Source organism: Penicilliopsis zonata, assembly GCF_001890105.1.
Source record: "Penicilliopsis zonata CBS 506.65 unplaced genomic scaffold ASPZOscaffold_11, whole genome shotgun sequence".
Taxonomy (NCBI): Eukaryota; Fungi; Ascomycota; class Eurotiomycetes; order Eurotiales; family Aspergillaceae; genus Penicilliopsis; species Penicilliopsis zonata.
In genome coordinates this window covers 347588-362303 of record NW_019208920.1, presented here as the reverse complement: position 1 = coordinate 362303, position 14716 = coordinate 347588, and the positions used below count along the sequence as shown (strand labels likewise).

The following is a 14716-nucleotide window of genomic DNA, read 5'->3' as shown; positions in this document are numbered from 1 at the left end:
GTGCGCATGGCGGGTTGAATGGTGACGACGAGCGCCCATACCCCATCGAGCTCTCGTGAGAGATAGACTTATGGCCAGGCAAAGAGCAAGAACTCACCGCCAGGACCCCGTCGAGGATATTCCCGCCGTCTCGGCTGCTTCCACCTCTACGACCACCGCCGCTGGAGCTGCCTCTTCCTCTGCTTCGAGGTAACATTCCCGATCCGTCTTTTGTTGCCTGATAACCTATTTGTCTTCCTCTCTATCTCTCTATCTATCTACCTTGTCTACCTTCTGTTAGAGCTCTGTCGCTCCTTGAGATCCCAACAGGGAAGCTCTCGTTACAAATCTCCCTCCTTTTCCATGTGACTGGCACCACAACGCCACACCCCCAAGAGAGAGAAAAGATAAACAAGATTTAAAAGGACCACCTTCTCATGTCTCCCAGAATCACTCGCTCCGCCGCGAGACTTGCAGCAGAACCTCCCTCGACTTCCGTCGCTGCTCCACCTCCCCCGAATCCCGCCGCTGGCTCGGCCCCATCCCGCAAACGCAAGGCCCCAACACGACCGGATCGCTCGCGAGAAGCTCCCGAACCGCGGAATCCCCCATCTCCTCCTCCTCGTCGAGCGAAGAAGCAGCGGCTTGCTGCAGGACCTCCCTCGCAACCACCTGCCGCCCCCGTCGGTCCTCGTCGCGGCTCCCGTAATCGCACAGCAATGTCCCAACCTGGGTGAGTAATGGCGATGATATGATAGGAGGAGAGGGAAATATGTCTAATCGATTTCATTTTGCAGTCCCTCGTCGAACCCCTCCGATGATATCCCGGAAAGCAGAGCAACCTCTTCATCGTCCAGACGCAAGTCGAGTAGGAGCAGCAAAGTGTCACAAGGTATACGGGATCCGGTCAAGCACTACTATAATCGGTCGGGATCAACTAACAGCTTGTGTTAATAGATCGCCTTTCAGCAACACAGTCCCCGCCCCCACGTCGACAGAAGAAGCGCTCGGCCAAGGCAAACAATCAAGACCTGTTGATGAAGGACGACGAGGACGATGATGGCCATGAAGATCGACCATCGAGTGGACAGCGGGACTCATCTCCACCGAGCGAAAGCAACGATGGTACGAATCCGTCTGCGTTCGACGATGACGATGGAGACCCGTTTCACAGCAGCCTCTTTGGCTCGCGAAGCCCCTTTGGACTCCAGAGCACGCTGCGAGCCCTCAGCGGCATGATGTCAGGCATGTCATCCCGCCTTCGCGAAATCCTCGCCAATTTGCGAATGAAAGAGGACCCCTCGGTTCAACTGATTGCACTGCAGGAGTTGTCGGATCTTCTGCTAGTGTCCAATGAGGACAATCTGTCCGGCCAGTTCTCTCCAGATCCCTACGTGAAGGAGCTAGTCTCCCTGATGCAGCCGAATGAGATGGGAGAAGAGAACCCAGAGATCATGCTCCTCGCCTGCAGGTGCTTGGCGAACCTTATGGAGGCCCTGCGCGGTTCGGTGGCCAATGTGGTCTACGGCGGTGCCGTTCCCATTCTGTGCCAGAAACTCTTGGACATTCAGTTTATCGATCTGGCCGAACAGGCCCTCAGCGTACGTTCTGTTCTAAAATCTAGCAGTACCTACCTTCTCCCACTTCAGTTCTCTATCTAACCTGTCCCCCCTTTTTGACAGACTTTGGCCAAAATCTCCGTCGACTTTCCGGCATCCATTGTGCGGGAAGGCGGGCTCACGGCCTGTCTGACATATCTTGACTTCTTCCCCACCAGCACCCAGCGAACAGCGGTTACGACGGCCGCTAACTGTTGCCGGAATCTTCCCCACGACTCATTCCCAGTAGTTCGTGACGTGATGCCAACCCTGCTGAATGTCCTGGCCAGCAATGATCCGAAGGTGGTCGAGCAGGGCTGCCTGTGCGTCTCACGCATTGTTGAGAGCTTCAAGAACAAGCCGGAAAAGTTGGAAGAACTCATCGAGCCGGCCATGCTCAAGGCTATCCTTCGCCTTCTTCTTCCGGGTACCACCAATCTGATCGGACCCCACATTCATACCCAATTTCTCCGTGTCCTCGCCATCACATCTAAGGCCAGCCCGCGTCTGTCGGTGGAGCTTCTCAAGATGGATGTCGTCGACACACTGTACCAGATCTTGACCGGTGTCTCCGCCCCGCAGAGCCTCGGCAACTCCGCTATGAAGATGGATAGCGTCCTGGTTATGCAGGCATTAATCCACCGTCCCAGGGAGCAAGTTCTGGAGACCCTCAACGTCATCTGCGAGATTCTACCCGTGGTTGCAAATCGAGAGACCGCCGATGGCGTCCTTGATGGTTCTCTCGGCGGCGTCGTTGTCGTGGGTGCCAAGCCTTCAAAAATCAAAGATTCTGCTGAGAAGCGGCGGTCCCTTCTTCTCGAATGTAAACCAGAACTGAAACGCTTTGCCACGGTACTGCTGCCGACACTTACAGACGCCTACTCCAGCACGGTCAACCTCCATGTTCGACAGAAGGTGCTCATTGCCCAGCTCAAGATGCTGTACAATCTGGATTCCTCGTTGATCGAGGATGCTCTCCGCATCGTGCCATATGCCTCGTTCCTAGCCGCGATCTTGTCGCAGAAAGATCACCCGTCCTTGGTCTCGTTGGCCCTTCGTTGCGCAGAACTCCTCTTCGAACGTCTCGAGCATGTCTATCAGCACCAGTTCCACCGAGAAGGTGTCATTTCGGAGATCATCAAGCTCGCAGAAGGGCGCCTCTCCACAGAACCCAAACAAGCAGCTTCTCACGATTCGGATGCGATGGACACATCCGACACTCCACCTGCCGGGGAGAAACAGACCGGGGACTCTGGGACCACGATTGGCAAGAGTCACCAGAGGCTGAACCGTGACGAGGACGCAGAATCAGACGATAATGTTGACGGGGAGGATGATGACGATCAAGAGGATGACCGTGATGATGACAACGATGACATGTCGGAGTCTGAGACTTCTTCATCGTTCTCTGGTCACCGAATCTTAGTCAACACCGATGATGCCATCAATGACCTAGTCATTCAGGATGCTCGGGCTTTTGTCGCGCTCTACGAATCTAGCAAGAGCCGTGATGAGCATGAAAAGGCGCTGGAGATTCTCACTGAGCTGCAGCATCTGGCAGCGGACCTCTCATCCTGCTACCTTGTCCATGGAGGTGAGGATGGAGAGGAGGGTCTGCGTTTATTCAAACAATTAGCCTCTTATTTTGATGGCGATGCACTGGAGAGTATCACCAGCTCCGAGCTACTCAACTCTGGAATTATCCAGGTTCTTCTAGATATATTCCACGGGAGTGCCTGTAAGTTTGTACAGTACGATTTGCTTTTCTTGAACAAAAACTAACCATAATTCGCCCTTTGTATAGCTACCGCCACCCGCAATGCCCGTGCAGCTTTTTTGCATGCCTTTATGGGTTCGGCCATCTCTGAACAAGCCCAAAGCCAAAGTACTGCTACCACCGCATTTAGTGTCTTGATACAGAAGCTCCAGAGCCTACTCAGTCGGACAGAGCACTTTGAGGTGATCACAGTCAACCACAACTCTCTTGAAAATACCAGGAGCAACGCCACGTACATGTTAGGGAAACAACTTCGACTGAAACTCCTTGCCGACGAAGACTCCCAGATCCCCCGACCATATCGAAACATCATGGTGTCCATTCACGCCATTGCCACGTTCAAATCTTTGGATGACTTCCTTCATCCCAGAATCAGTCTGTCCGACCGGCCGAGAAGTTCACGCAACCGGAACTCTCTCCTCTCCCAGATTGCCGAAGCAGCGCGGCTACGAGATCAATTGACAGGCAGCGGCAATGCTGCCGAGCACGACGCTGCCCCGCTCTCATCTTCCAGTGCAACACACCCCGATCATCCTGGCAGCCAACCCGGTCATCGGCCCCCCCAAAGTGAGAGTCGCGAAAGGCCAGCGCGGACGAGACGCTCTGGCCGTCATCTTGGTCCCAGTGATGACGCCGACGAACAGGGTGAGGAGCCATTAGAATGTGCTGATGAAAAGCATCTAAGCGAGGACGAAGACGAGCTAGACGACGATGACGAAGATGGTGCTGAGGACGAAGAGCTGAATGCCATTGTTGATGACCTCGAGGATGAGCTCTCGGATGATAACATCCAAGACCCGACCGCAGTGAACATGGAGGTCGCGTCAACAGGAAAGGTGACTGCCCGCAAAGAAGATGGCACTCGTGTCGCAACTCCGTCACAATCAACCCCGATGTCAAAGTCTTCTGTCTCAGCCTCGACTCCTACCCCCCCCGCAGGGAACAGTTCACTCGCGATGGCTGGCCGCCCGTTCGCGTCGTATGCCGCTGCAATGGCCTCGACCCCTCAAGACTGGCACATTGAATTTAGTGTGGACGACACGCCGGTCTGCAATGAGACAACAATCTATCGGGCTATCCACCACAATCGTGAACATCTAGAGGACTCCAATGCACGGAATGTCTGGTCGGCCATCCATACTGTTAAATTCAAGCGCGTCCCTGGCCCTCCTCCCCCGGAGCCTTCGACCTTGGCTAGTGCTGTAACTGGGCCCTCAACGGAGGATACTCCCGATATGCCCGTGTCTCTCAGCAAAGACACCACCACGGCGCCCATCCTGCGACTTCTCAGTGTGCTGCATGAGATTAACGCCACCCTCGACGATACCCTTGCGGAGCACAAGGAGCTCGGACCGCTCACCCCCGAACCGCTAGCCCAGTTCATCAACACCAAGCTGACTGCCAAGCTGAACCGGCAACTGGAAGAGCCTCTCATCGTGGCCAGCAGCTGCTTGCCGAGTTGGAGTGAAGATCTCACACGGCTCTTCCCTTTCCTGTTTCCCTTTGAAACTCGGCATCTCTTCTTGCAATCTACCGCCTTTGGCTATTCGCGCGCAATGATGAGGTGGCAAAGCTCCCAGGGCACAGAGGACAGTCGTCGAGACCAGCGCCGTGATGATCGCCCCTTCCTAGGCCGCCTCCAGCGACAGAAGGTGCGGATCTCGAGGACGCGGATCCTAGAGTCGGCAATGAAGGTCATGGAGCTCTATGGCTCCTCGCCGAGTGTGTTGGAAGTCGAGTACTTTGAAGAGGTTGGAACTGGCCTAGGTCCCACACTCGAATTCTACTCAACTGTCTCCAAAGAGTTCTCCAAACGGAAGCTCAGGATCTGGAGAGACGGTGATTCAAGTGCCGGAGACGAATACGCCTTTGGGAAACGAGGCTTGTTCCCAGCTCCGATGAGCGACGATCAGGCCACCCAGGAGTCTGGCAAGAAACAGCTGCAGCTCTTCAAGATGCTTGGCAAATTTGTAGCCCGGTCGATGCTCGATTCGCGAATCATCGATGTCTCCTTCAATCCTACATTTTTCCGCATTGCCGGCAACCCCTCCATGGTGCAGCCCTCCCTTGGCACCGTCAAAACGGTTGACAAAGATTTGGCCAACTCTCTTCTGCTTCTGAAGCGGTTTGCCCAGGCGAAGAAGTCTGTCGACGACAATAAATCCATCCCCCCATCTCAGAAGGCACTGGTCTTGGCCGAGATTGCGATCGATGACGTCCAGGTCGAAGACCTCGGCCTGGATTTTACCCTGCCTGGATACCCTGCCATCGAGTTGATCAAAGACGGATCGAACATCCCTGTTACGATTGAGAATGTCGGGTTCTACGTCGAGCGGGTGGTTGATATGACTCTTGGCAGCGGTGTTCAACGCCAAGTCGACGCGTTCCGACAGGGCTTCTCGCAGGTGTTCCCCTACAGTGCTCTTCGCGCGTTTACCCCGAATGAGCTTGTGATGCTATTTGGACGAACAGAGGAGGACTGGGCCATTGAAAGTAAGTTTGCACTTCTTGTCTAATCTAGTGCCACTCCAATATTAACTATTCAGCCCTTATGGAGTCAATCAAGGCCGACCACGGATTCAACATGGATAGCAAGAGTGTGCGCAACTTGCTCCAAACGATGAGTGAGCTGAGCACGCAGCAACGGCGAGATTTCCTTCAATTCGTGACTGGTAGTCCAAAATTACCGATTGGAGGTATGTCCCTCTATATATATATATCCGATATAGTTCAAGCGACGCATGCTAACAAAGCCATTTCAGGCTTCAAGAGTCTCACACCGATATTCACGGTTGTCTGTCGCCCCAGCGAGCCACCGTACACGCCCGATGACTACTTGCCGAGTGTGATGACCTGCGTGAATTATCTCAAACTCCCCGATTACAGTAGCCTGGACGTTCTCCGCGAGCGACTCTCCGTTGCTATCAAAGAAGGACAAGGAGCATTCCACCTGTCTTAATCCAGCCGCGTTTCGCCTTTCCCCCTTTTTTGTTTTTTCTTCATCTTTTTCCTTCCAGGAGAGAGTGATGAAAGAAGACGAGGACAGAGCAAAATGATGATTGTTGCACCACCACACTGAGCGGGGCAGCATGGTCGTTGATCAATTTGCAACAGAGAAGAGGACTGACTTATAATAATAACCTGCATAGCTGAATCTCTCCTACTTCCTTCGTGTTTCGTCTTTTCCTTTTTCTTTTTCCTGTTCCCCGTTTTCTTATTGACCAGCCGGGACTGTGTCTGGGGTATGCGAGTGCTATTTTGAGAAGATCTCGGTTTGGTCAGGAGTCAAGGATTGTTATTTGCTTAGCATAGATAGGAGAATATTATGATTCTATGACTAAAGTGGGTAAGGATGGCCAGTCTATTATATAACTCTTATAAACTCTAAACTCTATGGTATACAACATCCCTCATTATCATGAATTGAAAATCAAGCCTTGTACAGTGGCACCATGGACTACCAAGTCAGTAAGAGAAAAATAGGACTAAATGGTGAAGAGAAGAACTTACTTCTGCGAACTTGGGTTCCACGAACAACGCTTTAGCCTCTGCAACCATCACACCCTCACCGGTGATCCCCCCGACCAGACAGTCCATGGTCCCCTGCACCCAAGCCTTGCGGCCCTCTACCTTGGTGACACTCGCGCGCAGAACATACACCCTGTCCGGGGTGGCGGGTTTGCGGAAGTCCACGTTCAGGTTAGCTGTCATGCCCAGGCCGGAGGGGAAACAGGCCGAGACGCAGCGGGCAAACACCTCGTCGAAGAGGACGGTCAGCAGGCCGCCGTGGACGTAGCCTGGGTGGCCGCATAGGTGGGCGCCGACGTGGAAGATGGAGATGACGGAGGAGGGGGAGGAGGGCGAGGAATGTTTCGTGCTGAACATGTAGGGCGGGACGCTCACTTTGCCTGTCGAGGTGAGCGCGCCGGCGACAAAGTGTGTCGCTTTCAGCGTGGAGGCCATGGTAAGATGAGGCCGGGACTCTGTGTAGGCTTTATTCCGGCGGAGGGACTGCACGAGCGGTAAAGAGGATATGAGGTCGTCGACTGTTGCGTGCGCGGCGGCTGGGGTTGTCGTCACTGGAGGAGGAGGAGGAGGGGGGATGTCCTCTGAACGCTCACTTAACGGGGATAGTGGTGACTGGACATGGCTGGCCGGTAGCGGATCTGTATGGATGACTGAGACCGACCTGGACTGCAGCCTGGGATGAGCGTAGGACGGTTGAACGGCGATCGCTGGTCTGCGGAAAGGCCGCATCCCCCTGACGAGATAGGACATTATTCGCGGCAGTGAATGGGGAGAAGCCTACATATGATCATGAGTTAGTTCGAGCTGCATCATAGTGAATATTGCCTACCTGTAGAATGTACTCTGTCGCTTGGTGAATCCAAGGCCAGGTGAATTCGCTGCGAGACTCGTCTTATCGCGCAAAAAAAGATTTCGGTGGGTCCGAGGAGATTCGGGATGCCGAACTGATAACAGCCGGCATGCCGGGATTCACTCGGGATGCCGAAGGAATGTGCCGGATATAGTGTAAGAGTAGAAGCTATTCAGAGAACAACACTGTATGAGAGCGATGAAAGAGACAGCATCGGTGATGATGAGCCACACAATGGATTTTTTTTTCTCTCACTCAGCCGCCGCCAGAAAGCCCTTCTGATGCCTCTTTTTTCCTCACTCTCCCTCCCATCTCGTTCTTCTTCTCTGCTATCTTTCGTCTTTTCGTTGAACACAAAGTGTACTCGTACATCATCATCCAAACCAAGTGCTGGATCGTTCGAGCTCGTCTTTTACTGTTGTCCCTGATCGTCTGTCTTGTCGTGTCCTATTGCTTGTTTTTCTTTTCGAGCGTCGCCGGTCTTTCATCTCCGTTGTCGAAGGGCACTGGAAAGAATGGATAACCTCGCAGATGCTGTTTCGGAGATGTGCTGTGAGAGAGAGGAAACGCCTGACCCTACCGACGCCTTGCTGTCTGATGCTGATCATGAGGCCCTGGAGTCGGCCTTGCAGATCAGGAACGAGACTCTGGTGGCTCGGGAGCAGCTTCGCAGTCTACAGCTGGCGATTCAGGAGTGGGAAATGGAAGATAACGCAGCTGCTGCTTCCCTCCTGCACCAGAGTACCATCGAAGCTGTGGCTTCCCACGAAGCCGGGCTTGCAGGAGTTAACGTCGCTGAACAGACCCAGGAGGGCGTCACTGAGGAGACCTATGACAGCAACTCCGCCCCAGCTTACAACGCCCACCACGCTGGAATCTGCAACTGTGGCAACGCCGGCTATGGCAACGCAAGTGAGTCCGACTCGGAAGCGTATGTAAGTAGATTGAAACCAGCCCCTTTCCAGTGATCGATAGGCAGGGACTGACCGGCTTCCCACACCAGGTCAGAATAGTGATCTGTAACGCGTGCGCTACCGAGAAGCCCGAATACGACATCACCCAGCTGGAGTGTCCTCACAAGTTTTGTTCCGAATGTATTGTCCATCTGTTCGAGGCTGCAGTTCATGACGAGTCCCTCTTTCCACCTCGCTGCTGCATGCAGGAGATCTCGATCAGTATTGTCAAAAACGTTTTGAAACCCGAGCTCACCAAAAGGGTCGAGGAAAAAGCTGCGGAAAAGGCAGATCTCGATCGTACATATTGTGCTGATTCCTCCTGTTCCAAATACATTCTTCCCCAGTTCATCGCCGAAAAGGTCGCCACTTGTCCTGTTTGCAAGCACAAGACTTGTTCCCTTTGCAAGGAGACTACCCATGAAGGGGCTTGCAAAGAGAATAAATATGACATGCTGCTGCAACTGGCAAAGAAGCAGGGCTGGCAGCGATGCAAGCAGTGTCGCACCCTGATTGAGCTCAAGTCTGGCTGCAGCCATATCACGTATGTCTTGTCCTATCCTTCTTCCCTCCCCCACATAGAGTATACTGACACTATTCTCATCAGCTGCCGCTGCGGCTTTGAACTTTGCTATACGTGCGGACAAAGGTGGAAAACTTGCGGCTGCGACGTGAGAGACGACAACCCGATGACCCCCGAAGAAAATGAAGAGGATGTGCTCATTCCTTTTCAAACCATGCCTGGCAGCATCGAGGATGGCTGGCCTTTCCCTGCTACTGGACCGGTCTCAGCGGCAGCTCCTACCAATGATACTAGCGCTGCAACCTCCTCATCGGCAGCTCCTACCGATGACGCCGTCGCCGGTCCCTCCTCTGCCGCGGGTACCAACCAGACCTCGACTTTCTCTATGGAATTCCCCGAGTTGGACGACGAGATTGTTGCCCGGGCCCGCGAGCGCATCTTGCAAGTTGCCAGGGAGGGCTTCCATGCTCGTGGAGGCTGCGACCACGAGGCTGGTTGGCGGTACAGACGCGAAGGGCCGTACTTCTGTGATCCCTGCGAGGAGTCTTGCGGTCAGTTCGTCATGCAGTGCCGCGAGTGCGGTCTTCGAACCTGCCATGCTTGCTGGATGGAACTCAGTCGCCAGAGATAAATCTCCCTTGCGTCCATCATCTCCTTTTCGTCAAGCCGGAGCGGTTTCCAACAAGTCTTCACAGATTATCTCTTGAGTGCATTCTGGTGAATTTCTGGCGCGTTTTTGATTCGGTTCTCTAGCAGGTCTGCTGGTCTCAGATTCAATTCAAATACGACTCGGGTATGCTGCTGGTTCCGGGGAGAGATGTTGTACTAACCTGATTGCATTCTGAATTCTTGACTTCTTTGTTCCTTCATTCTTTCTTTACTGGCAAGTTTGTGGTTTGTGGATTGGTGTCTAAGGGATGAAGGACGTGGCTGGGTTGTGGTGAGGTATCATATTTGAGGGGAAAACGAAAAAACAAAAAAAGGGAAAAATGAAGAACATAAAAAAAGGGAAAAAGCAACAAGGATAAAAAAGGGAAAATGCCGAAAATATGTGAAAAAAAAGTCAGATAGCTAGGTAATTCATTATGTTGAGACAATATAATGATTCATCTGGATATATGCTACACGATAGACTAAAAGTTCAATGGATCGACTTGCCCCAAGAACGAGGCATTGCCCTCTCCTCGCAACAAGGCCTCGATGTCCACCCGACCCGCCGTGAGATACTTCTCGCTGACCCCGATATTCACTCGCTGCGAGAGGAGCTGCTTCAGCTCCGCCCGCATGCCCGCCATTTCCCCCTTGGTCACGCTGCCGGCTTTGCGCTCTCGTTCCTGCCGGCCTCGACCGCGGCCTCGACCCTTCCCCTTGGCCTCATCGAACTCGTCACTGTCGTAGTCGACGCCGAGGTCCTCAGCAGCGGAACGCAGCCAGTTGTCTTCTGCGGAGATCTTCTCCTTGGCGATAGTCGACTCGGCAATACGTTTCGCTAGCGTCACCCGAGGTCGGATGCGAGAAATCACCCGGCGATCGAGCTCGAGGGATTCCAGGGGGAGTTTCTTCTTCGGTTGCTGTTCGTTGCCCTTGTTGTATGCGTGGTGGACTTTGGCCGCCAGGCGCACCACCCCGACCAGTTCGTCGGGCGAGCAGATGATGACACTCTTGCCTGTCGATCCAGCACGCGCTGTACGTCCAGATCGGTGGACGTATGTGTCCGCTGTCCGGGGAACATGGTAGTGGATGACAAAGTCGATGCCCTTGATATCCAAACCGCGGGCAGCGACATCAGTTGCGATCAAGATGGACCCTGGGTCGGATGTCGGGGAGGAGAAGCGTTCGAAGGAGCGCAGTCGGGCCTTCTGGATCATGGACGAATGCAAAGCAAGAGCGGGGAGTTGAAGGCTTTGAAGGAATTGCGTGAGATGGCGGACCGCCGAGATGGAATTGGTAAATATCAGTGTGCGATGTTTGGGGTGATAGAGAAGCAGTGCGTAGAGGAAGAGATCCTAGCAAGTCGCAACCGTTAGTCTTATTTAAAGTAGACAATAATAAGAGGAAAAAAATACCTTCTCATTTGCAGCACATTCGACAATACCCTCCTTAAGACCTTCTGCCATCTGCGAGACAGGGTTGACGTCAATGAACTTGGGCTTTTCCTCCCGGAAGTTCAGCTTCTTGAGGAGGTACTCCATCGACTCGTTCCTATCCATCAAATCACCGCCTGTCCAGCGACCCTTGCCTGCGAGTTTCTGTTGTAGGTCGCGATGAAATGTAGCAGAGAAGACAAGGGTCTGCCGTTCCTCTTGGGCCACCTTGGCGTCCTCGTTGTCCTTGTTCTCCTCTTCATCCGGCGCCTCGCCGTCTTCAACCCGATCCAGGGCACCCAGAATCTCTTCGACCTCCTTGAAATGGCCCTCACTCAGTAGTCTATCGGCTTCGTCGACAACAAGGAACTTGATCTGCTTCATTTTGCGAATCAACCCGTGTCCGGAGCTGAGGATTTCCCATACACGACCGGGAGTACCAATGACAATATCTCCCGCTGCAAGAAGTCTCTGCTGCTTCTGGATGGATAGACCACCAGTCAGTAGTGCGATTTTCGCGTCGGCGCCTGGCGCATTGGCAATGAGATCTCCAATGTGTTTGGCCAATTGATGAGCCAACTCTCGAGTAGGAGACAGAACAAGCGCCACCGGAACCTTCTGCTTCTTCTTCGATCCAACATTCTTATCAGATACTCTCTTGCTTTCCAAGTAGTGCTCAAGGATAGGTATGCCAAACGCCAGCGTTTTTCCCGATCCGGTCGAGGCCTTGCCGATGACATCGTGCCCTTCAAGAATGCGAGGTATACAAGCTCTTTGTACCGATGTGGGAGTCGAGAACTTGCTCTTGGACAGGCTTGTTAGTACCTCTGGCGAAAGACCAAGTGAATCCCAATCAGACACGTCCACCCCGTCGTCCTCTTCCTCGTCCTGGAGAGCGGCAAAGGAGAGGCCCGATTTGATCTCCCGATCATGTTGATTCTCATCATCTTTGTCCTTGTTCTTCTTCTTGTTCTTCTTCTCCTTCCTGGACTCCTTCTTCTCGGTTTTCTTGGACTCTTCCTTCGCCTCTGCCGCGGGTTCTGCCTCCGCTTGTTCCTGAACAGGTGTGTCTTTCCTTGGAGAACGATCATCCGTAACCTCTCCGTCATGCTCATTATCGCTGAAGCCCGACCATTCCTCGGCACCGCCGTCTTCTTCTCCCGGTTCCGGTTTCTTCAGGATCGATTTCTTCGGTTTTCCAGCCACCGCCTGGTCTGAATGAGCTTCTGGATACCAAACATCGCATCTCGACGACCCATCCTTCGCAACGTACCTTGAACCTGATCTCACCATTTCCCTGCGGCCGAATAATATCCACTCCATCGATCTCCTCCAGCCCGAAGAACCCCCCAGCGTCCTCAAGCCGGTCGGGGAGAGCGACTTCTTTCCAGTTCAGGTCGTCCACCCCAACAATGCCGTCCCAGTTGCTGTCCGCTTCAGCGGCCTTGCCGGCCCTCTTCCGCTTCTTCGACTGAAGTCCCGCTCCCTTCGAATCTCGCGCTCGTTTCTGGCCCATCTTGTGTTGCCGGTAATTAATCAATAATTCTTGCGTCTCTCTCAAGGAAAGGCAGGCGTTGGTGCAAACTCCGAGCAAAGAAAAAAAAAAGCGGCAGAAAAAAACCGCCCGCCTTTGCGGATCTTATCGCGCTCTTTCCCCCTCCCCCCACGTTGGAAAATCGGTGGAAATCGACGGCGAGGTGCGGTCAATTGTGCAGACGACTAGACGAGACGACGCTCTCTACGATTCCAGGATGGGGAAATCTTCCAAAGACAAGCGTGACGCCTACTACCGTCTCGCCAAGGAGCAGAACTGGCGCGCGCGGTCTGCCTTCAAGCTGATCCAGATCGACGAGCAATTCGACCTGTTCGAACACGAAAACCCGGAGAAAGTCACTAGAGTGGTGGACCTGTGTGCAGCGCCAGGCAGTTGGAGTCAAGTGCTGAGCCGTGTGCTGATCAAGGGCGAGAGTTTCGGCCGGAGGGCGTGGCTGGAGAAGAAGCGCAGAGAGAAGAAGGCGCTGCAGCAGACAAAGGAGGGAGAGGCAGCGAAGACCGATGACAGTTTGACGACGGGGCAAGACTTGGAGCTGAAGCCGCGGAAGAATGTCAAGATTGTGTCGATTGATCTCCAGCCGATGGCTCCTCTCGAAGGCATCACGACTCTCAAGGCGGACATCACGCACCCGTCGACTATCCCGTTGCTGCTGCGCGCTCTGGACCCGGAAGCCTACGATTCCTCCTCAGCAGACGATGCTACTGCTGCCCTATCTGCCCATAGACAACCCCACCCGGTCGATCTGGTGATCTCCGACGGTGCGCCCGACGTGACCGGTCTCCACGATCTAGACATCTACATCCAGTCCCAGCTACTGTACGCGGCGTTGAATTTAGCGGTGGGCGTCCTGCGGCCCGGAGGCAAGTTTGTGGCCAAGATCTTCCGCGGGCGAGACGTCGATCTGCTCTACGCGCAGCTGCGAACCGTCTTTGAGAAGGTCAGCGTCGCCAAGCCGCGAAGCAGCCGCGCCAGCAGTCTGGAAGCCTTTATTGTCTGTGAAGGGTTCATCCCCCCAGCAAGTCATGACGGCTTGGTCGGTATGCAAGCGTTGAAGACCCCTCTTTTCGGTGGCGCGGCGATACCAGCCGCGCCCCCAGCAGACGGCAATCTCGCCATCCAGGTGCAAGACGAGGATACCGCAATGACTGGTCATAGCATTGTCGGCGAGGGAGTCGACGTGTCCTCCTCCTCCCTTGATCCAACCCATACTACTCAAGTCCGTCATCTGCATTCCGAGTCAACGCAGCAGCAGCAGCAGCAGCAACCGCCCCAACGCTACGCGCCAGAGAACAGATGGATCCCGTCTTTCATCGCCTGCGGAGACCTGTCCTCCTGGGACTCGGATGCCTCGTACGCTCTCCCTCCAGACCACGTTAGTCTGGACCCCGTCCAGCCGCCAACTGCTCCTCCATACCGACGGGCGCTGGAGTTGAGGAAGGAGAAGGGCGGCGCCTACGGCAAGACAAGGCTAGGCGCTCTCGGTAGAGCATAAGCCATTGCATATTTTCTCCTATTCATCCCGTTTTGTCTTCCATGTTGTTTGTTGTATGAATTGTTTGGTCGGTGTTGCGGATGAAAAATATCTATCTCTCTAGTATATGATTACCTAGAAAAAGCTACCTAGCCTGTCTCTTGCACAAAAATAAAATTCTATACCCAATCCATCAAGACCGAGTCCATTGAAAGGAATATGACAGATCTATTATGTTCTATGTAGTGAAATGGCGCTAACTAGAAAGACTAGGAAGACTTTAGTCATCGACAACTGGCGCAGATGGCACAAACTTGCGAATATTGGCAATATTCAAAATTCAGCATCCAGAACATCAAGGTGTGCCCATGTACCCGTCTATCTTGCATCTCTCCAAT

The 14716-nt window shown here is 53.7% G+C and overlaps 5 protein-coding genes across 5 annotated transcripts; 3 read left to right on the top strand and 2 right to left on the bottom strand.

The window, feature by feature from the left end:
* Nucleotides 1-416: 416 nt before the first annotated feature.
* On the top strand, nt 417-6632 carry ASPZODRAFT_2109720 (hypothetical protein; the record flags this gene model as incomplete). The annotated part of the gene is made up of 7 exons (XM_022727728.1): nt 417-712; nt 777-871; nt 937-1580; nt 1662-3315; nt 3382-5847; nt 5901-6050; nt 6117-6632. The coding sequence occupies 7 exons, from the start codon at nt 417-419 to the stop codon at nt 6311-6313; spliced, it is 5502 nt and encodes a 1833-aa protein (XP_022579852.1). The 3' UTR covers nt 6314-6632.
* A 152-nt stretch (nt 6633-6784) lies between these two features.
* Nucleotides 6785-7611, bottom strand: ASPZODRAFT_69704 (hypothetical protein; the record flags this gene model as incomplete). The annotated part of the gene is made up of 2 exons (XM_022729599.1): nt 6785-6811; nt 6865-7611. 2 exons carry the CDS (start codon nt 7609-7611, stop codon nt 6785-6787), a joined length of 774 nt encoding a protein of 257 aa, XP_022579851.1.
* A 1215-nt stretch (nt 7612-8826) lies between these two features.
* ASPZODRAFT_133986 (hypothetical protein) lies at nt 8827-10137 on the top strand. The gene is made up of 2 exons (XM_022723403.1): nt 8827-9969; nt 10042-10137. The coding sequence occupies exon 1, from the start codon at nt 8889-8891 to the stop codon at nt 9837-9839; it is 951 nt and encodes a 316-aa protein (XP_022579850.1). The 5' UTR covers nt 8827-8888; the 3' UTR covers nt 9840-9969; nt 10042-10137.
* Nucleotides 10138-10341: 204 nt separating this feature from the next.
* Nucleotides 10342-12808, bottom strand: ASPZODRAFT_70081 (hypothetical protein; the record flags this gene model as incomplete). Its single annotated transcript, XM_022729644.1, has 3 exons — nt 10342-11214; nt 11275-12501; nt 12566-12808. 3 exons carry the CDS (start codon nt 12806-12808, stop codon nt 10342-10344), a joined length of 2343 nt encoding a protein of 780 aa, XP_022579849.1.
* Nucleotides 12809-13017: 209 nt separating this feature from the next.
* Nucleotides 13018-14526, top strand: ASPZODRAFT_133985 (hypothetical protein). The gene has a single exon (XM_022723402.1). The coding sequence runs from the start codon at nt 13044-13046 to the stop codon at nt 14337-14339; it is 1296 nt and encodes a 431-aa protein (XP_022579848.1). The 5' UTR covers nt 13018-13043; the 3' UTR covers nt 14340-14526.
* Nucleotides 14527-14716: the final 190 nt, after the last annotated feature.

Coding starts and splice junctions, on each gene's coding strand:
- ASPZODRAFT_133986 (XM_022723403.1), top strand. CDS start 8,889: ATGCAGGAGATCTCGATCAGTATTGTCAAAAACGTTTTGAAACCCGAG.
- ASPZODRAFT_133985 (XM_022723402.1), top strand. CDS start 13,044: ATGGGGAAATCTTCCAAAGACAAGCGTGACGCCTACTACCGTCTCGCC.